The sequence below is a fragment of the Anabrus simplex genome, chromosome 11 (assembly GCF_040414725.1).
Source record: "Anabrus simplex isolate iqAnaSimp1 chromosome 11, ASM4041472v1, whole genome shotgun sequence".
NCBI lineage: Eukaryota > Metazoa > Arthropoda > Insecta > Orthoptera > Tettigoniidae > Anabrus > Anabrus simplex.
This window is the reverse complement of record NC_090275.1, coordinates 110,753,139-110,777,478: the sequence shown is the minus strand read 5'-3', so window position 1 is coordinate 110,777,478 and position 24,340 is coordinate 110,753,139. Positions and strand designations below refer to the sequence as shown.

Here is a 24,340-nt window from a genome sequence, read left to right as displayed (position 1 = left end):
TGTTGCAAGTCGCCTAACGACTTCCCTCAAGACTCTTTTCACATAATTATCGTACATAAATACCCTTTCCTCTACCGTGTACACAAGTGGAATCATTATGAGAATTTCACCCCGAAGTAACACTTCACAACTTGAGAACAGTCGGAGCGACAGATCAACACTTAATACACGTTCTAAGCACGGACCTGAACTGCGAAGTCCCGGCATTCGCGTGCTGTTGCTGCGCTGTGTAACTGGAAGTGATGAGTCAAGTGGAGGCTGATAAGTTGGGTGCGCCTGCCGACCAACTAATGAGAGAAATTCACTGTATATTAGGACAGAGTCAACAGTAAACTTGGAAAGAAAATGGGTGTGGATTGACCAAGAACCTGCTCAACAGATACTGAAGCTAGGGGAAGAACCTTCCATGACATGAACACCAGTATGTCTCTCAATGAGAGAGATTATGAGGGTCAGAAGAACACAAGCAAGTGAAACAATGCCAGGCTCAACTAGAGGACACAGGATAGGAAGAGGATGACTGCTGTCTTGTGAAGTAATCCGACTTACTTACACTTACTTTATGGCCGTCTCGGCAGTACTACGACACTCTTCCATACCGTTGCTTAACAAGCGGGCGTAATCTTTGGCCACGGCCTGCTTCTCTGTTCCTGTGACAGCGTCGTGGTGCTGCATAACACCCATTGCCTCGCGCATCTTGTTTAGATTTGCCCACATGTGGGAGTCCAAGTCTGCTAGAGCATACAACTGCTTACACACCTGTAGAGAACACAACCCATTGGAATTAACAAAGACACAGCAACAAGTGCGCTTTCACTTCTACACATACAAGGTCTCCCTTATCCGCTCAGCGGCATTTCTACTCTCCAAGACTAAAGCGGCAGTATGGCAGGCGCAAGGAGTGCACAAGTGTTCTACCTAGCATCAATAACTAGTCTGAATCTCAGCTATTAACATGGTGAGACGGTTATCATTGCAACACCATATTTTCATATTATAATAATTTTTTTAAGTACGACTCGGCTCAACAGGTACGCGATGCATTTGTTCAGCAATTTCCTGATGAAGTGCTACCTTCATGAGCATAGATTCACATAACTGTAAATAAATTTTATACTACTGGCTCAGTGCTCAATAGAAAACACATGCGCACACTAACTGTTTTAACAGAGGTAAAGCTAGATGACATCGCTGAGAATCTTGAACGGTCACTGAATAAATCACCACAAAATTAGCACAACAAGTAGGAGTTTCAGTTTCTTCTGCACACAGAGCTACAAAGCTGTTACACATCACACTGTACAGGTTTACACGGGCCCATTGTTTAAAACCTGCTGATCCAGCCACAAGAGTAAAGTAATTACTGAATGATCGTTTATTCGACCCACAGGTTGTGTTCTTTTCGGATGAGGCCTGCTTTAATCTTAATGGTCGTGTGAACAGTCATAACTCTTGCTATTGATGTGCAGAAAATCCTAATGGTGTTTATGAAGTGTCTCATTATGAAGGATGACACCCCCAGTGTCTTTTATAAGTTAAGACTTCATAAATGACTATATACATGTTTAAAGCAGGGCAGCCGCACACAACGTATATTCGGCTGAGTACAAAACACTGTGCACTTAGTCTGGGTTTGTAAGAGAGACCCTGTATGGAAGACAGTTCAGGTTACAATATCCTGTATTTTAAATTAAGCACTACAGCTAACTCAAATACAAACAGAATAGTTTAAAATTAAAATCACACTGAAAAACATACATACATACATACATACATTATCATTAAACACTGTTATGCCTTTCAGCGTTCAGTCTGCAAGCTTCTGTGAATTTACTAACAGTCGCCACAATCCTCTATTTGCAACTACTGCTGTGGCCTCATTTACTTATCTTTAAATCGTTAGAAACTGAGTCTAACCATCGTCGTATTGGTATCTCTCTACTTCTCTTACCCTCCTAGGTAACCTATCCTCCTCCATCCGCCTCACATGACCCCACCACCAAAGCCGGTTTATGCATACAGCTTCATCCATTGAGTTCATTTCTAACTTAGCCTTTATCTCCTCATTCTGAGTACCCTCCTATCATTGTTCCCACCTGTTTGTACCAGCAATCATTCTCGCTACTTTCATGTCTGTTACTTCTAACTTATGAATAAGATATCCCGAGTCCACCCAGCTTTCGCTCCCGTAAAGCAAAGTTGGTCTGTAAACAGACCGATGTAAAGATTGTTTCATCTGGGAATAGAATAGAATACTGCTGATTGCAACTGCGAGCTCACTGCATTAGCTTTACTACACCTTGATTGAATCTCACTTACAATATTACCATCCTGGGAGAACACACAACCTAAATACTTAAAACTATCAACCTGTTCTAGCTTTGTATCGCCAATCTGACATTCAATTCTGTTGAATTTCTTACCTACTGACATCAATTTAGTCTTCGAAAGGCTAATTTTCATACCATACTCATTGCACCTATTTTCAAGTTCCAAGATATTACACTGCATACTTTCCGCACAATCTGCCATTTAGACCAAGTCGTCAGCATAGGCCAAACTGCTTACTACATTTCCACCTAACTGAATCCCTCCCTGCCATTTTATACCTTTCAGCAGATGATCCATGTAAACTATGAACAGCAAAGATGAAAGATTACACCCTTGTCTAATCCCTGTAAGTACCCTGAACCAAGAACTCATTCTACCATCAATTCTCACTGAAGCCCAATTGTCAACATAAATGCCTTTGATTGATTTTAATAATCTACCTTTAATTCCATAGTCCCCCAGTATGGCGAACATCTTTTCCCTCGGTACCCTATCATATGCTTTCTCTAGATCTACGACACATAAACACAACTGCCTATTCCTCTCGTAGCATTTTTCCATTACCTGACGCATACTGAAAATCTGATCCTGACAGCCTCTCTGTGGTCTGAATCCACACCGGTTTTCATCCAACTTCCTCTCAACGACTGATCACACCCTCCCTTCCAAGATGCCAGTGAATACTTTGCCTGGTATATTAATCAATGAGATACCTCGATAGTTGTTGCAATCCTTCCTGTCCCCTTGCTTATAGAGAGGTGCAGTTACTGCTTTTGTCCAAACTAAAGGTACTTTGCCAACACTCCATGCTAATCTTACTACTCTATGAAGCCATTTTCATCCCTGCCTTCCCACGATACTTCACCATTTTAGGTCTAATTTCATCTATTCCTGCTGCTTTATGACAATGGAATTTATTTACCATCCTTTCCACTTCCTGAAGCGTAATTTCACCAACACCATTTTCCTCCTCCCCATGAACTTAGCTGTTCGCAACACCATTAGGAAGATTTCCTTTTACATTGAGAAGCTGTTCAAAATATTCCCCCCACCTCTCCAGTGATTCCCTGGGATCTGTTATGAATTCACCTGAATTACTAAAAAGACTGTTCATTTCCTTTTTTCTCTCCCTTCCTAAGACTCTTTATTACTGTCCAAAAAGGTTTCCCTGCTGCTTGACCTAATCTTTCCAGGTTATTACCAAAATCTTCCCACGATTTCTTTTTGGATTGAACAACTGTTTGTTTCGCTTTGTTTCTTTCATCTACATACAGATCCCTGTCTGCCTTGGCCCTTGTTTGGAGCCATTTCTGATGAGCCTTCTTTTTACAAGCTACTCTCACTTCATCATTCCACCAAGATGTTCGCCTTTTCGCATCTTTACACACAGTTGTTCCTAGGCATTCCCTTCCTGTTTCTACTACAGCATCCCTGTATGCCACCCATTCTCTTTCTATATCCTGAACCTGCTTACTGTCTGCTGTTCAAAACTTCTCACTAATCATATCCATGTACTTCTAATTTCCTCGTCCTGGAGATTTTCTACCCTTATTCGTTTGCAGACAGATTTCACTTTCTCTATCCTAGGCCTAGAGATACTTAGTTCACTAAAGATCAGATAGTGGTCTGTATCATTGAAAAATCCCTGGAAAACTCATAGATTCCTAACAGATTTCCAATTCGAAGAATGTATTCGTAACAGCTAAACCCATACTAGCACAGAAGTCCCGCAAATGCTTCCCATTCCTATTATCTTCCCCACATTTACCAATCACTCTTTTGTATACTTCAGTTATATTTCCAACTCTCGCAATAAAATCACCCATTAGCACTATTCTATCCTTGCTGTTGACCCTAACAATGTCACTCAATGCTTCATAAAACTTGTCAACTTCATCCTCATCTGCGCCCTCACATGGTGAATACACTGAGACAATTCTCGTCCTAATTCCTCCAATTGCCAAATCTACCCACATCATTCGCTCATTTATGTGCCTACAAGAAACTATGTTGCGTGCAATGGTATTCCTGATAAACAGCCATACCCCATACTCTGCCCTTCCCTTTCTAACACCTGCCAAGTACACTTTATAATCTCCTATCTCTTCCTCATTATCTCCCCTTACCCGTATATCACTTACTCCTAGCACATTCAGATGCACCCTCTTTGCTGACTCAGCCCGTTCTACTTTCTTTCTTCCATAAGCCCCATTAATATTGATAGCTCCCCATTGAATTCCATTTTGTTCGCCAAGTTGTTTCCAAGGAGTTCCTCGCCTGTCAAATGGGAGTGGGACTCCGTTACTCCCATAGGTACGAGGCTTGCTTAAGATGTTCTGAGCTTGGTAAATTCATGAAGCAGGATGCTACCCTGCTTACACATAGTCCAAGTGAGGATCTCTCCTTTAACGGATTATGAACCACCGGTGGATTGTATAGAAGATTGCCTTAAGAGCTTTACAGTGGCGCTGGACATACGAGCTGACAATATAGCTGAGATCTTATTCTTATACTCGTCAGTGTCCATAACCTCTGTCGCATTACCCTTATCAGCTGAGAGAATGGTCAGTTCAGAATCATCTCCAAGTTCCTGCAGAGCTTTCCTCTCGCCTCTTGTTAAATTGACCCTTCACTATTGTTATTTCATCTCGGTGTTTTCCAAATTCGTACATTCCTCATAGCCAGATGTTTCATTCCAGGTTTGTGTCTATGTCATACACCTGTCTATGTCATATGTTATCTACATTTGTTACGTAACCCTCTTAGTCCGAGTCTGATGTGTTCTGTCAGCTTCCGCTTCGAACGCTAGTGTGGAACTACGTCCGGGGGGCCATCTGGTGACGAATGAATGTACCATTTCCACTTCTATTATAACGTCTAAATTCAAAAGCTCATTGTTTAGAAGCCTTTCTCGTGGACAGTCAAGCTTTTCTTCTGATGACGTAGAGTACAGTTCTCTGCAAAACGTAAAGAATTTCACCTTATTTTCTTGACATGGCATAAGCCCAAAAGCCTTTATCATGTCAATATTATTTACTTTTTATGGTAACACTCCTGCATCCATTGTTGTTGTTGTTGTTGTTGTTGTTTGAGTCACCAGTCCATAGACTAGTTTGATGTAGCTCTCCATGCCACCCTACCAAGTGCTAACCTTTTCATTTCTATGTAACTATTGCGTACTACATCTGCTCTAATCTGTTCGTCATATTCATACCTTGGTCTACCCCTACCGTTTTTGCCACCTACACTTCCTTCAAAAACCAACTGAACAAGACCTGGGTTGTCTTAAGATATGTCCTATCATTCTCTTCTTTTCGTCAAATTTTACCAAATCGATCTACTCTCACCAATTTGATTCAGTATCTCTTAATTCGAGATTCGATTTATCCATCTCACCTTCAGCATTCTTCTGTAACACCACATTTCAAAAGCTTCTATTCTCTTTCTTTCTCAGCTAGTTATCGTCCATGTTTCACTTCCATACAATGCCACGCTCCACACGAAAGTCATCAAAAACATCTTTCTAATTCCTATATCAATGTTTGAAGTGAGTTAATTTCTTTTCTTAGGAAAGCTCTTCCTTGCTTGTGCTAGTCTGCATTTTATGTCCTCCTTACTTCTGCCATTGTTAGTTATTTTACTACCCAAGTAACAATATTCAACTACTTCATTTCCTAATCTAATATTTCCTGCATCACCTGCCTTCATTCGACTGCACTCCATTACTTTTGTTTTGGACTTATTTATTTTCATCCTGTACTCCTTACCCAAGACTTCATCCATACCATTCAGCAGCTTCTTGAGATCTTCTGCGGTCTCAGATAAAATAACAATATCATCAGCAAATCTCAAGGTTTTGATTTCCTCTCCTTGGATTGTGATTCCCTTTCCAAATTCCTCTTTGATTTCCTTTACTGCCTGTTCTATGTAAACATTGAAAAGGAAGGGGGGACAAACTGCAGCCTTGCCTCACTCCTTTCTGGATTGCTGCTTCTTTTTCAAAGCCCTCGATTCTTATCACTGTAGACTGATTTTTATACATACTGTAGATAATTCTTCGTTCTCGGTATCTGATCCCAATCACCTTCAGAATCCGAAATAGCTTGGTCCAAATAACATTATCAAACGCCTTTACTAGATCTATAAATGCCATGTACGTGAGATTGTCCTTCTTGATTCGATCCTCTAAGATCAGATGTAAAGTTAGGATTGCTTCACGTGTTCCTACATTTCTTCTGAAGCCAAATTGATCTTCTCCCAACTCAGCTTCAAATTTTTTTTCCATTCTTCTGTAAATAATACATGTGAAAATTTTGCAGGCATGAGATACTAAACTAATGGTTCGGTAGTTTTCACACCTGTCAGCACCAGCTTTCTTGGGAATAGGTATAACAACATTCTGCCGAAAATCGGATGGGACTTCTCCTGTCTCATACATCTTACACACTAAATGGAATAAAATTGCCATGCTGGTTTCTCCTATGGCAGTCAGTAATTCAGAGGGAATGTCATCAATTCCAGATGCCTTGTTCCTATTTAGATCACTCACACCTCTGTCAAACTCTGACCTCAAAACTGGGTCTCCCATTTCATCAGCATCAAAGGCCTCTTCATGTTCCAGAACCAAATTATCTACATCTTTACCTTGATACAACTGCTGGATATGTTCCTGCCATCTTTCTGCTTTGTCTTCTTTCCCTAGAAGTGGCTTTCCATCTGAGCTCTTAATATTCATACACCCAGATGTCCTTTCTCCAAAGGTTTCCTTGATTTTCCTGTATGCAGCATCTACCTTTCCCAGGACCATACAACCTTTGACATTCTTGCACTTCTCCTTCAGCCATTCTTCCTTAGCTACTTTGCACTTCCTATCCACTTGATTCTTTAATTACCTGTATTATTTTCTGCCTTCTTCATTTCTAGCATTCTTATATTTTCGTTGTTCATCAATCAGGTCTAGTATCTCCCGAGTTATCGACTGATTCTTAGTTGATCTTTTCTTCCTTCCTAACATTTCTTCAGCAACCCTACTAACTTCATTTTTCATGACTATCCACTCTTCCTCTATTGTGTTTCCTTCAGCCGTATAATTGTAAATTAAAAATATAAGTAGTTCTAGTATACCTTAAAAACTAACAAGGCAACAACAGACCTGATTTTTACTGTTACAATGATCAGGGTGGAACATTCAGAGAAAGCGAAGGATGTTGTCTTCATTTTCCTGGACAGTGAAAACACCTATGACAGGATGCAGAGTGACAAGGTGTGGGAATGCCTAGAGGAAATTAATGTGCCATCAGCCCATCATCCTTAATAAATAAAATGAAAATTCTGTATATCGTATAAAAACTGTCAGAGTTGCATCCAAATAGAGATGGGTGAAGTTGTTTTTTTCTGGAACAGTTCCGGTTGCTCCTGTTCTGGAAAAATACTATGTTCCGAATACAGTTCCAAAATAATAGTCGAAGGTTTAGGCAGTGGCGAAAGAGAGAATATTAACGAACCTGATAAATGCTAATTCGAAGATTGTTTCCTCACTGTTATTTTCATGCTTTACTTTCAATGCATCTAGAAAACACTGAAATATAGTTTTATCACAAAAAAATTGGGTATTAATGAAACCTGAGAAATGTTCAGGTTGTTAATTGTTTTATTTTTCAGGTATTTTATACATTTTCTTTAATCATAAATTAGTTTTGACAGCCAGAGTTATGGATTAACTAAGGTTTTTATTTGGCAAAAGAAGGCAAGTACCAGTAAAATATGAAACGTGGGCTAGTTCAATTAAATTTGATATATTGACTTTGCCACATTATACAGTATATATATACCAGTATGTATATAGTCTATTTCTAACACTTCTTATGAACAAATGGCAGTGGATAGCACAACACAAACAGCCGTATATTGTGGAAAAAGAATACTTTGACGATGCACGTGGTTTCACGCAGCAAGAATTCATACAAACAAAGATTAAAAATCAGTGTCGTACATACTTACCGAGGATTCACTGTCTGTCATATTTTTTGGGTTCTTTTCCCCTTCCCTTGATACTCCAGTGCAATCAATGACTAGTTACCAAGAACTTTGAACTAGCACTCACGTTCGCCCAGAGTCAGAACAATCAGCCAATCAGTTGAACATGTGCGGTTCTCAAACACCTAGACCAATTAAAACTGTTGGAGTCTTTCTTGGACCAATCCAGCTGAGTGTAGGTGATACGGAACACTGTTCTTTCGGAATAAGGTGCTGCTAGATCAATCCCGCCGAGTGCAGGCGATACGGAACACTGTTCTTTCGGAACAGGGTGTTGCTAGACCAATCCCGCCAAATGCAGGCGATACGGAACATTATTCTGTCAGAATAGGATGTTGCTAGATCAATCTCGCCGGAATGCAGGAGATACGGAACACTGTTCTTTCGGAATAGGATGTTGCTAGATCAATCTTGCCAGAATGCAGGAGATACGGAACACTGTTCTTTCGGAATAGGATGTTGCTAGATCAATCTCGCCGGAATGCAGCAGATATGGAACACTGTTCTTTTGGAATGGGATGTTGCTAGATCAATCTCGCTGGAGTGCAGGCAACAAGAAACACTGTTCTTTTGGAACAGGATGTTCCGACGTAATGTTCATTTAAAGATCACTTCTGAATCAACAACAGTTTCACAATGACTGATGTGTTATTTTTTGCCCATCTCTACATCCAAATAGGAGAAGGTTGCTCAAACTAGTTTGCAACTAGACTCTGAGTACAGCAAAGAAGTGCTATATCCCCATTATTATTTATTAATGTGATGACTAAAATAATTTTTTTTTCCTTTGTAAAGTAAACAATAAAGACGGTCAAACAATGGACCAACAACAACAAATTAAGTTCCCTTGCTTTTGCAGATTATGAAGTATAAGGCAACACAGGAGCAGAAGTACAGCTGGAATGATGTCTTCAATGAACTTGACCTGAAAAGCAGTCATTCAAAAACACTGGTGCTGTCAGTCAGTCAACTAAAATAGGGAGTGAACATAACTTTGATGGGGAAAAACTAAAAGAGATGGGGAATTTCAAGTATCTGGGCAGTATGTTTTTTTTTTGTTTTTGTTTTTATGTTATCTGTTCGGGACGTCGACCCATGTGGATTTTTTGCCCCTGCTGGCACCATATTGTATGAACCTGCATGTTATTGGAATGGCAGTAGGGTGGAATGTGGTGTGTGAGGAAAGGAACATTATGGACATCACAAACACCCAGTCCCCAGGCCAGGGATATTAATCATTACAATTAAAAAACCCTGATCCAGCCGGGAATCGAACCCGGGGCCGCAGGGTGACAGGCGGACGCGTTGCGCCCTACACCGCGGGGCCGGACGGGCAATACGGTTACAGAAGATAATGGGTCCCATGCTGAGATCATAAGCCAAGTCCAAAAAGGAGCACATTTTTACCTTACCTTCAAGTTTAAAAAATCCCAAGGAATCCTCAAATCCCAATAAGATCAAAACTGACAATTTATAACAGTTTCTTCAAACCGAATATCACATATAGTTCTGAAACCTGCATTCTAACCAGCAGAGATGTCAGTAAGCTCCAAGCTGTGCAGATGAAATATTTAAGAACAACAGTCCAAGAAACAAGAAAGGACAAGATTCGGAATGAAGTGGAAAGACAAAAGGCCTATGTTAAACATATCAAAGGACAAGTTAACGTGGTTTGGACATGTCAAACAGCTGGAACCACATGGAACAGCAAGAAAATTGTTGGAAACTCGAACTGAAACAAGAGACTCGGGCTTGTTCAAGTTGGTCGAGATGTGAGATAATGAGGGCTGGAGTGGGATCAGATCCAACAAGAAGAGACAGAAGTGGATTTCATTTCTACACTAAACACAGGCAACTGGAGATGGTTGGTGATGATCATCATGATGGTTTGAGTTAGTAGTTAATTATGTATCTATCCACAAGCCAAATGTTAAAAAGAAGTATTTGATATTATAAAAACATAAAAATTAGATTAATTATAAAATTTAATAGTCTTATAAGTGTTCGTTCAAAAATACAAGCATTCTCACCATGCTGGGGGGGTATAGCATACCTATTTTTCTGTCACATATCAGCCTCATGCTATGCTAAACAGTCTCTAAGGACACATCGTTGTTGGTCAACATCATCATCATCATCATCGCTGACCATCTCCAGTTGCCCGGGTGTGGTGTACGAGTCCCCTCCATCTTTGTCTGTCCATGAACCACTGTTCTCTCATAATCTTCTCCCAATCTTCTCCTCTCTCCTAGACATCTTTCTTCACCAGAACTGTCCACTTTCCTCTGGGTCTGCCCATTGGTCTTCTTTCCTTTTATTTCTCTTTCATATTCTCTTCTTGCAGTCCTGCTTGCACTCATCCATCTTACATGGCCAAAGCACTTCAGTCTTGCTTTCTGGATCATCTGTAGTAGGGAGTCTCCTATTCCCACCTCCTCTCGGATTTTTTCATTCCTGAATTTGTCCTTCCTGGTCTTCTGTATCATGGTGTGTGGTGTAGGAATTATTCTTATTTAGAATAACATCGACAGAAAGGAATAAAATTAACCGTAATATGTTTGTTCTGAAGATATTATGAACAAGTATCTGACCAACATAGTTCTGAGCGACAGGCAACCATGCGACTGGTGGGAATATTACAGACCACAGACAGACCTACACAAAATATCACAACCTCAGATATGGTTGGTTCGCAGAGTACAGGAACAAAATCATTAAGAACTTGCAATCAAATACTAGAACCACAAAATTAGCAGACAGAGTTAGCGCACAGCATTGCTAGGCTAACCGAGAGGATCTTGCCTGGTAAGTACATAATTCAAATAAAGGAAAAATGTGTAACATCAGAAACTTATTCATGAAAAGGAGTTAATTTGAAAAAATTATATTTTACAATAAACCTCAAATAAGAACAGATGATTACAGTAACCAAGTTTTAACATGAAATTTCGTACAAATTTCGAAAGAGTAACACCAAACATTAACAAATGCGATCATGTAGATCGTGACTACATTTAGAAGTGACACAAAAGGAGTTCCATCAAGCTTATAACGAAAGATCCATCCATGATAACAATATTTGAAAGGAAAAATAGAGACCTTAAGAAAAAAGAGGTAACAATTTTACGAATAAAGATGCGTAAAGGCCACAATTCCGATTAAAAAAACAAGCAGGGTTAGAAATTTAATTTAAATAACACAGAAGTAGAAAATAGAAATTAGGTCCACAAAATAGAAGATACATAGATAAAGGGAAAAATCAAAGGATAGGGGAGGGAGGGAGGGAGGGAGAAGGAAACAATCAGGCTGCTTAGATTATACGATGCAAGCTCACAGCCGTGCGCGTAGAGGCGCGCGGCTGTGAGCTTGCATCCGGGAGATAGTAGGTTCGAATCCCACTATCGGCAGCCCTGAAGATGGTTTTCTGTGGTTTCCCATTTTCACACCAGGCAAATGCTGGGGCTGTACCTTAATTAAGGCCACGGCCGCTTCCTTCCAACTCCTAGGCCTTTCCTATCCCATCGTCGCCATAAGACCTATCTGTGTCGGTGCGACGTAAAGCCCCTAGCAAAAAAAAAAAAAAAAGATTATACGATGTAGACACTGAGCGTACAACATGTGTTCCCGAACAGATAGCTTTTCACCTAAGTACACTTCAAACATTTGTCCATTGAATGTTCACTGTATAAAGTTGAAAATGGACTGGAGATATCAACCGACACAAATCTATGATTAACAGCATGATAATTACAAGCAGAAAGCATATGCAAGACATGTACTACTAAACTCAAGTTTTTAGACTTATTTGTATTATTGTTCATGAGCACTAGAATCAACTGGTAATTCATAGCCATAAGATTCTACCAAAAAAAAAAAAAAAAAAAAAAAAAAAAGCTGCCTCTGTGGATCAGTGGTAGAGTGTCAACCTCCGGATACCAAGATAGCGGGTTCAAACCCGGCAGAGGTAGTCGGATTTTTAAAGGGCGGAAAAAAAGTCCATTCGACACTCCATGTCGTACGATGTCGGCATGTAAAAGATCTCTGGTGACACATTTGGTATTTAACCGACAAAATTCATTAAATCTCAGCCATAAACGCCCAAAAGAGTTCCGGTTTACTCGTTTACTCGGTCTGCCATCTAGCGGACCTAAAGTAAAACGGAACGTCGAAATTGATGAGCAGACAGCCAGATGGCATCAAATTGAAATGTCTGCATATGGTAGCTGAGGCCATAAGGTTATTATTATTATTATTATTATTATTATTATTATTATTATTATTATTATTATTATTATTATTATTATTATTCAACCAAAGCATTTTAAAGCATATTTTAATATGTTTGTACAACTGCTTAGCTCTTAGGTTTAGGATAAGTTTTTATAATCATGATTTTAACCTCAAGGTCATTTATACTTACGTACTGCAATTTAAATGATAAATCATAACTTATATGCTCCATTAGACATATCTGGATATGCCAATCAAAGATGGCATCTCCCTTCAGACATCAACATTAGCCAGTTAATGATGGCCAAATAGGCCGAAACCAGTTCTGTAAGAACTACCAAGTATAATAAATTGTAATGATCAGGTGGAATCCTTTCTTTTCCATATATGGGCGCATTATTGGCATAAGAGAACATAATGCATCCATCCAGAAAATTGCTGCTCGTGTGGGACGAAGTGTGTTGGCAGTGCAACGGGTGTGTACAGAATGGTTCACAGAAGGCCGTTGTTACGTGCTCCCTATCTATATCTACTATGTCGGTGTTCTACCCTACCTTCTGCCTACTTCACCGGCCTGCTACTGTGTTTGTTGCAACTTCTGACTCATCCTGCACCATCTGCTCTGTCTGCTTACCCGGCTGACTAGTGACTGTACTGATGCTCGTGCTTCTTGGCCTCCCTTCTACCACGTCACACTTATGTCATGCTCTGTTCTCGTATGTTCTCGGCTCTGCTACACTCAGCTAAAAAAGTCACCGCTGCCTTGTAACCTGCAGTTAGGCATTGTGTGTTAAGCTGTGTGGAGGAAGCAGAAACTGTATGGCATCTCCCTTCAGCCGTCTGCGATCTTTGATTTTTTTTTTTTTTGCTAGGGGCTTTACGTTGCGCCGATACAGGAAAAGCCTAGGAGTTGGAAGGAAGCGGCCGTGGCCTTAATTAAGGTACAACCCCAGCATTTGCCTGGTGTGAAAATGGGAAACCACGGAAAACCATTTTCAGGGCTGCCGATAGTGGGATTCGAACCTACTATCTCCCGGATGCAAGCTCACAGCCGCGCGATCTTTGATTTTAAACTTCAAAATAACATCTTTAACTATCATCATCATGCTGGGTGAGCAATAGTTCACTGTGCTGTTCTTGACACTTTGACTTATTTTGCCCTTCAGGCATCATTTGTAATCTGGACCATAGCCCTCACTCCTTAAAATTATGAGCTTCCTTCTTCTGGACTTAATTCAAAATCTTGCATGCTTGTACCGCAAAGACTCTTAGCTTGGGTGAACGTTTGAAGGCTAATCAAGTGAAAGATTGCCAGATCCGATACTGTTTAATATGATTTATGTGCGTGTGTTGGAATAACCTTTAAAACTGAAGTGCCTGAATTTTGCCTTCTCTCACCCTCGCCAATTCTTTACGCTTTCTTTTTTTTCTTTTTTTTTTTTTTCTTCACGTTTTTATTAAAACTTCTTCCCATTCCAATTCTTTTCCTTTCCTATCCCTCAAATCTTTTGTGATAATTCTTGTAAAATTTGAATCTTGTGAAAGTGGCCTTCGCATTTCATTCCCATGGTTACTGTTGTTTAACTATTATCCATTTTCTTAAGGTGTTAAATTGTTATCTTTGACCACTTTCTTTGGGTCGATTAAATCTTGTATTATCGAAGAGTCTAGTCACGATCTAATGATTATATCTCTTATAGTCTTGTTATTTATTATCTATGTCTAGTTATGATCGAATGATCAAGTCTCTTATGGTCTTCCTTATGTATTACCAAAGTGATACTGTAAAAACTCTAGTCACGATCTAATGATCAAATTTCTTGATGATCTCCTTATGTATTTATAATTCTATTTTCATGTTTAAAAAACAAAAGTATCGCAGAAACCTGGTGTCAATGTTTGTGAGTCTCACTTGCTGTAATAATTTGTCTTTCTCTTAATGGTGTTACATTTACATCTTTCATTTTAACTGTCCTAACTCTCCCCATTTTTCCCTTGTTTACTTTGTACTTACCACGCGATACCTTCTGGAATTGGTCCAGCAAAGCTCTGTGCTAACTCCGCTAATTTCTTAAGGTTATATTACATAAAATCAGCTTCATGGTCCGTATCTCACTTCAATAGATTAACAATTAAGTATTTATTTATTTTCCACCTAGTCGATACAATGATTGCTTAAGGCAATTTTTAATGGTCAAAAGTGGTACATGTTTCGTGTATTATCAACATCTTCAGCCACATAACACTGTTTAGATGAAAAATATATAAAATTGACAAAGAAATGCTTTAGAGGAAGTGTCCTTAAAATTAACATAAGATTGACAAGATTAAAACAAACAAATAACTCAAGAGAAAATATATAAATTATTTCTACAATAGAAAGCAGTCGTCAAGGAAACACTTGTACAATATTCCATAGAGAAATTGTCCTAATAAATATTCTTTTCTTAATAATTCATGAAAAAAGATCAATTTATAAATTAAAAATTATACAATTTGTAAGTAATTATCGAAATGAAGAAATCCTGATATCACAGTACGGCTCTTATTATTAATGTAGATGAAAATATAACTAATTCCTAGTTGTCAAATCTTATTAAGCCTGCTTTCCTTTGGAACAGTAACTCCTGTCATTCTTTCACAGTTTTGCGCCGGGTGTAATAATGATGATGCGTTCTTCCTTGCTGTTGCACCTGAGGAGGTGGAAGAGCGGGGGATATAGGTGTGTCAAGAACTTCCTTGCTGTCACCTATAGCTTCAACTGAGGAGGAATAAGTTGTAGGGCTATCTGTAGGTGGAGAAATTCCAATTCTTTTTTCTTGATCCTTCTCAAGCATTTTCAAATATACCAGAATTTGATAATATAATGGATTCTTATATTCTACAGCCTCATTAAGGTTATCATTTTTCTTTACAATGAGGCTGTAGAATATAAGAATCCATGAGGTTGCCATCTTCATCTTCAATCACCCATGTGCGTGGTTTGAACTCATGGGTAATGCTGTTGACTTTTTTAAAAAGATCACGTGTTTGATTCAGCCTATGATGTTGGTCTATTTCATCACAAATACTGGTGAGATACCGTGTCTTGTCAGTTCTGCAATTGCGTTGTATTTTGCGGCAAAGTTCACTGTATGCTTCTTCGTCTTGCTTGGATTGAATGCCACGTTTCTTGAGTGTGCTCCGCTCTTCTATCAGCAGTAGAGTGGTGTTCGATATCCAGGGGTGCTTAGCTTGGGAAGAATTAGTAAATGGTTCAGGGAGAGAAGAGTTAATGATTGTCTTGAGGTTATCCCATGTTTGGGAGGCTGATCCTTCCTCCTGCACTTGCTGGAGTTTTGGCCTTATTCTTTCTCCAAAATCTTTGAGAGCCTTTTAGTCAGTAACGCGAACTTGTGTCACTCTCTTCTTCTTGGTCAGCTTCAGTTTGATCCGCATTTTCATGGATAGCATAATGTGGTCACTACCACAGTCTGCTCCAGGATAGGTTTTGCAATCCAGTACAGAAGTCCGCCATCGTTGCCTCACCAAAATGAAATCAATCTGATTTCGAACCCTGTCGCCAGGAGAAATCCATGTGTATCGACGCCGTGGGTGATGTTGGAAGAGAGTATTGCAGATAGACAGGTTATTGCCAACACAAAACTCCAGTAGACGCTGACCACGCTCATTCCTCACACCTAGACCGTGCCTTCCAACCACATGTCCCAAATGATTATCTTCAATAGTCTCGCCTATCTTCGCATTAAAATCACCCTGAATGACTAACATTTCCTTCTGAGGAATCTTTCTGATGGTGTGTTCCAGCAACTCGTAGAATTCATCGATTTCTTCATCCACTGCAACTGCAGTAGGAGCATAAACCTGAATGAAGTTGATCCTACACGGAGAAGCATTCATCTTAATGGAGATGATTCTGTCAGAGACAGGCTCATATCCGACGACAGCACTGGCTAGTATTTTAGGAATGACTACAGCGACACCATTCCGACTGAGATCCTCGCTTCCAGAAAAATATATGGTGTTATCCGAGTGAGTGACAAAGTGGCCACAACCTTTCCAATGTGTCTCGCTGAGTCCAAGTATGTCCAGATCATGTAGGCTCATTGCTCTTTCAACGATAGCCAGTTTTCCTGTCTGGCAGAAAAATTAATAACCTACGCTTTGCAGATGACACTACCCTCATCGCTGGTAGTGAAGAGGAACTTCATGACTTGCTTGTAAGGGTGAAGAACACTAGTCTTCAGTATGGTCTAGAGATAAACATAAAAAAGACCAAACTAATGGTAGTTGATCGGCAAGGTGAAATCCAACTTACGGGATACCTAAAAGACCTGGATATAGTTAAGGAATTTGTATACTTGGGGTCTGTCATCAACGACACGGGAAACTGTGATAAAGAGGTAAAAAGACGTATTGTCTTAGGTCGTGCTGCAATGGTTAAACTTACTAAGATCTGGCAGAACCGGGCAATATCAAAAGCCACGAAGATGCGCTTGGTAGAATCACTAGTGTTCTCCGTCTTTTTGTACGGCTGTGAGACCTGGACCGTGAATGCTAAAGACAGAAAGCGCATTGATGCCTTTGAGATGTGGTGTTGGCGGAGAATGCTACGTGTATCCTGGACAGAAAAAAGAACTAATGTTTCCATTCTGGAAGAACTCTGCATCAAGAAACGTCTATCTTCCCGTGTGAGTGAACGTTACCTCCAGTTCCTTGGCCACATTTTGAGACGAGACGGAGAGAACCTGGAAAAGGTAATTTTACAAGGCAAAATTGAAGGCAGTAGACCACGAGGAAGAACAGCAAGCAGATGGATAGATCAGGCGAAGAAGATCACTGGGCTACCACTTCAGGTCATACTAACGAAATGTGAAAACCGCTCTGGATGGAGACATCTTGTCAAGGTTGCAACAAGGAAATGATGGAGTTATGAGGTCACGACGCTCAGTAATGAGCACAACGACTAATGATGATGATTATATTATCAAATTCTAGTATATTTGAAAATGCTTGAGAAGGATCAAGAAAAAAGAATTGGAATTTCTCCACCTACAGATAGCCCTACAACTTATTCCTCCTCAGTTGAAGCTATAGGTGACAGCAAGGAAGTTCTTGACACACCTATATCCCCCGCTCCTCCACCTCCTCAGGTGCAACAGCAAGGAAGAACGCATCATCATTATTACACCCGGCGCAAAACTGTGAAAGAATGACAGGAGTTACTGTTCCAAAGGAAAGCAGGCTTAATAAGATTTGACAACTAGGAATTAGTTATATTTTCATCTACATTAATAATAAGAGCCGTACTGTGATATCAGGATTTCTTCATTTCGATAATTACTTACAAATTGTATAATTTTTAATTTATAAATTGATCTTTTTTCATGAATTATTAAGAAAAGAATATTTATTAGGACAATTTCTCTATGGAATATTGTACAAGTGTTTCCTTGACGACTGCTTTCTATTGTAGAAATAATTTATATATTTTCTCTTGAGTTATTTGTTTGTTTTAATCTTGTCAATCTTATGTTAATTTTAAGGACACTTCCTCTAAAGCATTTCTTTGTCAATTTTATATATTTTTCATCTAAACAGTGTTATGTGGCTGAAGATGTTGATAATACACGAAACATGTACCACTTTTGACCATTAAAAATTGCCTTAAGCAATCATTGTATCGACTAGGTGGAAAATAAATAAATACTTAATTGTGAATTTCTTAAGGTTCGATCTTTGATTATATGCCTTTTATTGTTCCTGTTTTTGCCTTGGATAAGTGCCACATGATACTTTATTATTTTTGTGTAACAACTTGCTCTGTGGCCTTTACTGCGTACGTCTTTGGGCCTATTCGTCTATCTTTTATTCAATGGCTAGTCAGATCCATATTTAATTTAGCATACATATATCATCATCCATATCGTTAACTATATCAACCATTGTCAAAGTATATTTGCCCATCATACCTACTACATCCACTACATCCTTTGCACCCCCATGGTTCACCGCAGAACACGACGAGATGAGTTTGGTCACACCACCCAGACGCCGCCCCCCCCCCCCCCCTCCCCCCAAAAGATCAACACCTCATCCGAATGGCATTGCAGGAGAGATTTGTGTCCTCGGCTCTGGCCAACAGTGGAACAGTGTAGCACATCTTACACTATCAGGAGTGACAGTCCATCACTGTTTATTATGGTCCGAGTTACCGGCGCATTGTCCACTTCTCCGCCTACCTTTGACTAATGTGCATAAACATGCTAGACTGCAATGGTGTATGGAACAACGTCACTGGGGACAGGAATGGCAGCAGATAGTGTTTTTGGGCAAATCCAGGTTCTGTTTGTTTGAAAATGATGGCCACATTTTGGTTCACTGCAGACAGGGGGAGAGAAATCATATTGACTGCATTCGTGCAAGACATACAGTGCCAACTCAAGGCCTTATGGTACGGGGTACTATTGGGTACAACCACAAATCACAGCTGGTGCATGTCCAGGGCACTGTGACCAATTTGACCTATGTGAACGACGTCTTGCGACCCGTAGCCATACCCTTTCTGCACAACACCCCACACGCCATATTTCAACAGGACAATGCGCGACCGCATGTTGCTGCATGAAAACGTTCCTTCTTCTTGTCAAAGGATATCAGACTGTTGCCCTGGCCCGCCCAATCATCAGACTTGTCGCCAATCGAAAATGTGTGATATATGGTGAAATGATGGGTGCGGCGCTGTGACCCAATGCCAACCACCAAAATGAACTGTGGAACCAGGAGAATGCAGCATGGATGGCTATACCCCACGATGCCATTTGCGCCTTATATGTGTTGATGCCATCACACATGGAACAAGTTATCAGTTGTCATGGAGGACCCAGTGCCTACTAGGCAACAGGACACATGCTGAACCTAGGTGACTGAAATGCTAATTGTTTCTGCAGAACAAATTAATGAACATGTCCTGTGAATATGAACTTCCTATCTCTAGTCTTTCAAGGTGTTCTGTTTATTTATGTACAAGAGTGTATTTAAAATGTCATCACAGCCTGATATCCCAGAAAGAAATCAGAGCTTGTCAGTTGACATCAGCCGTAAAAGTCTGCACCAGTATAAATATTAAACATCCTTACCTGCAAGAAGTTATTCCCTTGTCGCTCAAAGTACTTGATGGTAGGTCGTGAAGTATAGAACCCAGTCCAGTAGCTATGAGCATCGCTGGCATACGGGAAGAAGTCGTCATTTTTTGTGGTCCACGTAAGCCCTTCATCATGTACAGCCTTCAGGTAACATGAAGGGGTGGAGTAAAACACATTCACTTCACTGTTGTTGCCTTGTCTGCTGTTCACATGCCTGGATCATACAACTTGGATACAGTAAATTCACAGCAGTTATGCCTGATTAATAATATTTCAGGCATCAAACATTTGTATCTACATAGTTCCTGGGAAAGTCTTCATGCTGTATGTCCCACTCAAAGGTTGCCCTGATATATTCTAAGTCTACATTTGGTAATATTCAAGGGATCATGTTTACATTTTGATACTAATCAGAAAAAGAATATTTCTGTAACCTGTTCTGATCATCCTTCTTTCCTTATGTGCACAAGTGCAACATATCAGTGTTCCATTCCCTCTCGGGCTGATAATTTACGCCAATATTCTCCAGGGCTACCTTCAAGTGAGACACCCTGTCATTTAAGCTTTTAGGCTATACGCTTGAAATTGGTAAAAATAAGGGCTTTTTTTTAACAATTAACTCACTTATTTAACAAATAATAATCCTGACTTCTCTTCTATTTTTGATGATATATGAATCACATCTTACACTAACATATTATTTCAACATACACAAAAAGGGTCATTGTTTATCATTAGTACCGTACATATTTTTAACCTTTCATTTCTTTGTAATACTTTTTAACAACATGTGGATCACAATTTTTGTAGAATTTGTGATGGAAGAAAAGTCTATTTGACACTCTACGTCACACTATGTCGGCATCTAAAAGATCTCTGGTGACACATTTAGTGTTTACTCAATAAAATTAATTAACTCAGTCAAAGAACACATTTCTGTCATCAGGTAGAGCAAAACATAGACACACAGGATGGTATTCCAAGTTCTCCTTCATCTTCGCTCTCCGGACCACTTTGTGCCAGGAAGATCCTGTAACCCATTCCTGAACTTCATTCTTTCTTTCTTGAACCAGTGACGCTGACACCATGCGATACAAAGCTCCATCGCTCAGTCATTGCAAGACACTGGTTACACAGTGAACAAAGAGGTCCATGGATTGTCGGGGAATGACAACAACCAAAGGACTAATGTAATAGACTTCAAAAATAACAACAATGAATATATTATTGATCCTACGGTTCGCTTTGTATCACATGCTTACCAGCCCAGTGAAGTACACAAGGGAAAGAAAAACGTCTACGAACCAACTATTCCCTTCTACTGACGTGAGTATGGACTGGATAACATCGAGGTTATAGGCCTCATGTTCCATGCAAGAAGAACAATTCCTAAGTTCTTCGAAGAATTCCGCTCAAGATTCAAACTATCAGAATTGTAGTCCTCAAAGCCTTGAAAAATTCATTATCCATACTGAGAAATCATTTATAGAGTCATAAATATATTTAGTATACATACTTTGTCCTCATGGCAACCTCCTTATAGGGGAAGTGTTTATTCTCTGAATAATCGTCGTCATCATCATCATCATCATCATCATCATCATCATCATCATCATCATCATCATCATCATCACCACTGTACAGTTCTAGTTTCCCGGGTACTGTTAATGAGCCTCTTCCACTTCTTCCTGTCCACATACAACTTGTCATGGAGAACATCATCCACTGTCCATCCTCTGGTAACTAGATCAACCTTGATCATGTCCATCCATCAGGTTTTAGGTCTTCCTGCAGGTCTTTTCCCCTCTAGCTGCCTTTCCAAATTTATTCTGGCTGTTCTTATAGGCTCCATCCTCATCACATGCCTGTACCACCGTAATCTGGATGTGCCGATTCGGTCTAATAGGGATGTCTTTATTCCGGCTTCTTTCCTCACCTCATCATTTTTAACTTGTCCATCTTGGTCTTCTGGTTGGTGGATCTAAGAAATTCCATCTCTGATGCTTGCAGTCTTGATGAATCTCTTTTTGTGAGGGTACATGCTTCAATACCATAGATCATACCCAATTTGTACACAGCTAGTAGTCGTTGTACAACATCTGAATTTTCCTTACCAGTCCTTCAGGCACATTTGTTTTCCTCAGGCACTCCCAGATCTTATCTCTTATAACACTGTCATAGGCCTTTTCTATATCCAGGAATAAAATGACCAGGTTCTTGCCTTTCTTCCAATATTTTCCCATCAGTATGCAGGTGCTAAAAATTAGATCCATTATTGATCTGTTACTTCTGAATCCATATTGCTCCTCCTCTAACTGTGGTTCAATGATGGTTCACAATCTTCTTTCTATGATCCTCTCTAGAATTTTTAGCCCATGAGATAGCAGTGTTATTCCTCTATAGTTGGTGGGTTTCCATCTGTTGACTTTCTTTAACAGGAAATTACAACGCCCTTGCTCCAATCTGCAGGTATTTTGTTGTCTGTCCATACAGCATACAGGTAACAAGTAGAGACCCTCTCAGAGGAAGCCCTGCCCAGGGAGTGGCGCCCCTGCCTATGTGAGTCCCAGAGTACACTGACCCGGTGTGTGACATCTGGTAAAGGATCCCAGCTCAGAGTAACGAGTGAAGACCTCAGCGGCAGTAAAAGCGGAGAATATGATTTGGTACGGTGGAGCTGACGGAGGAGGCAACCCATTCCTCTGGGGGTAGTACAGATGGAACCCACTGCCTTGTGGGATGAGGAGGGATCCTCAAAGGCTAAGGGAGTAAACCACCCCGAAAGAAAATCCTCAAAACACATTAAGAGACTCTATGAATAAATGTATAAATATATATGGTTTTAGGCATTCAAGAGGAACGACCTTAGAACATGAGGCAGTGGTTCCTCATAACAAGTGAGATCTTTTTCAAATTTACAGTACAGCTCTGTAACTGATATCAGGCTATATCACTCCCTCAGATTTTTGACATGGACTGAAGATCGTAGGTAATTTAAAAATTTACATATATTTGGTGAAACTAGTTTCGGTATTGGAATTATGTGGAAGTATCTATCAAATTTTTGTTGGATAAAAATATTGAAATTGATGTTGAAAGGTGCTTTGATCAATTATCAAATTTTAAAAATTCAGAGCCACAAATGATGAAAAAATATGAAGCCAGCAGAAATGGTGCAAGTACATTGTAATAGTGAAGAACAATTTTGTGAATTACTTAAAATTGTGCAGTTCTTTGCAGTGTCAGCCCATAATGTTTGTGTTGAGAGGTTGTTCTCTTCATCCAGGCACAGTGGACAAAGGAGAGAAATACGATGACAGTTGATTCTGTAAAAGGGATTGCAAGGGCAAAATTGAATTTAAGATGTGTAAATTGCAAAAACTATTTTAAATATTTGTGCCAACAAAAGGAACTGTTAAAAAAGATTCAGGCCAGTGAGAAATATGCATGGGACATGGGCTCTAAAGTGTAGATATTTGTGATGTGTGTAACATTTTTTCTTTGTTTCTTACATAATTATAGCTATTTGACAACATAAAACTGAACTAATAATGTTTCATTCAGGATTTGGCAGTCCTAAGAGCATGTTGATCAATCCCATTGAGGTTGTCCTCATTTTGGAGTTTCAGAATATGGTAACAATACACTTGACTGAAATATGTTTGACACACACTGACATGGGTAGGATGTCTTTCTAATGTACGATAACAGTCAGTCACAAAACCAAGGAAGCTATCAAAAACTGGTAGGCCAACATTGCCAAAGCAGCCTTACAGCCCTGATCTGGTACGTTATCATTACCATCACTTCAGTAAGATGGAGGACTCACTTTGTCAGAAGAGATTTAGAAATAACAAGTTCCTCGCAATGGGTGCTACACAGTGGCCGGACCAGACTGACATCCTCCAGACATACAAGTTCTCGTTCCAAAGTCACATAAGGCAGGTTTTGTAGAGAAGTGATACTGTGCATTTAATGAATGTAGCAATATAGAGTAACCTCATTAGTGCGTTCCTCATTAACAAGTTTTCCCGCTTAGCATGTCGCAAATTCGAAGTCCCGTTTCTCATCGTATTAAATCTATATACAAATTCCTCGCTTATTGCGTCACAAATTTTTGCTATTACCGCTTAGTATGATAACATTTTCAGGGCTAGGAAAATGTGATTTGTCATCCCTTGTGAAACAAATGCTATTTCCAACTTGGATAAGATCCATCGCCACAGTTGGGCGATTAAGGGAAAAGGCCTTAAATTCCTGAACTTCACAGGATAAGTTGCACGTTTGGGGAGCAAGATGTTAGCCTCAAGAATGTTAAATTTTGCTTGCTGATTAGCAGCAAGATTGCTGAATAACACAGTGAGTCTATTTGTGCTTGTATTTCGCATTCCATTCAGAAGTTAGAAATGTATTTTGTGTTGAGTGATACAGTGAAGTATAGCGAATATTTGTCGCATGATACAGTAGTCTATAACTGGATTAGGAGCATATAAACATAGGTACCTATCGAATCTCGAATTTTCACAATCACTGCTTACTACGAGTATGATCACATTTTTCCTAACCCTGAAAATGCTCTTTGTCATCCCTCATGAAAG

At 39.7% G+C, this 24,340-nt stretch overlaps 1 protein-coding gene across 1 annotated transcript in view; it reads right to left on the bottom strand.

Annotated features, from left to right (window-relative positions):
• Positions 1-24,340, bottom strand: part of LOC136883302 (lysosomal alpha-mannosidase) — a 220,842-nt gene that overhangs the window by 89,165 nt on the left and 107,337 nt on the right. The window contains exons 8-9 of the mRNA XM_067155536.2: positions 19,737-19,956; positions 560-759 (exon numbers count right to left, since the gene is read on the bottom strand). Coding sequence (XP_067011637.2) covers positions 560-759; positions 19,737-19,956 — 420 coding nt within the window. The remainder of the gene's footprint in view (positions 1-559; positions 760-19,736; positions 19,957-24,340) is intronic.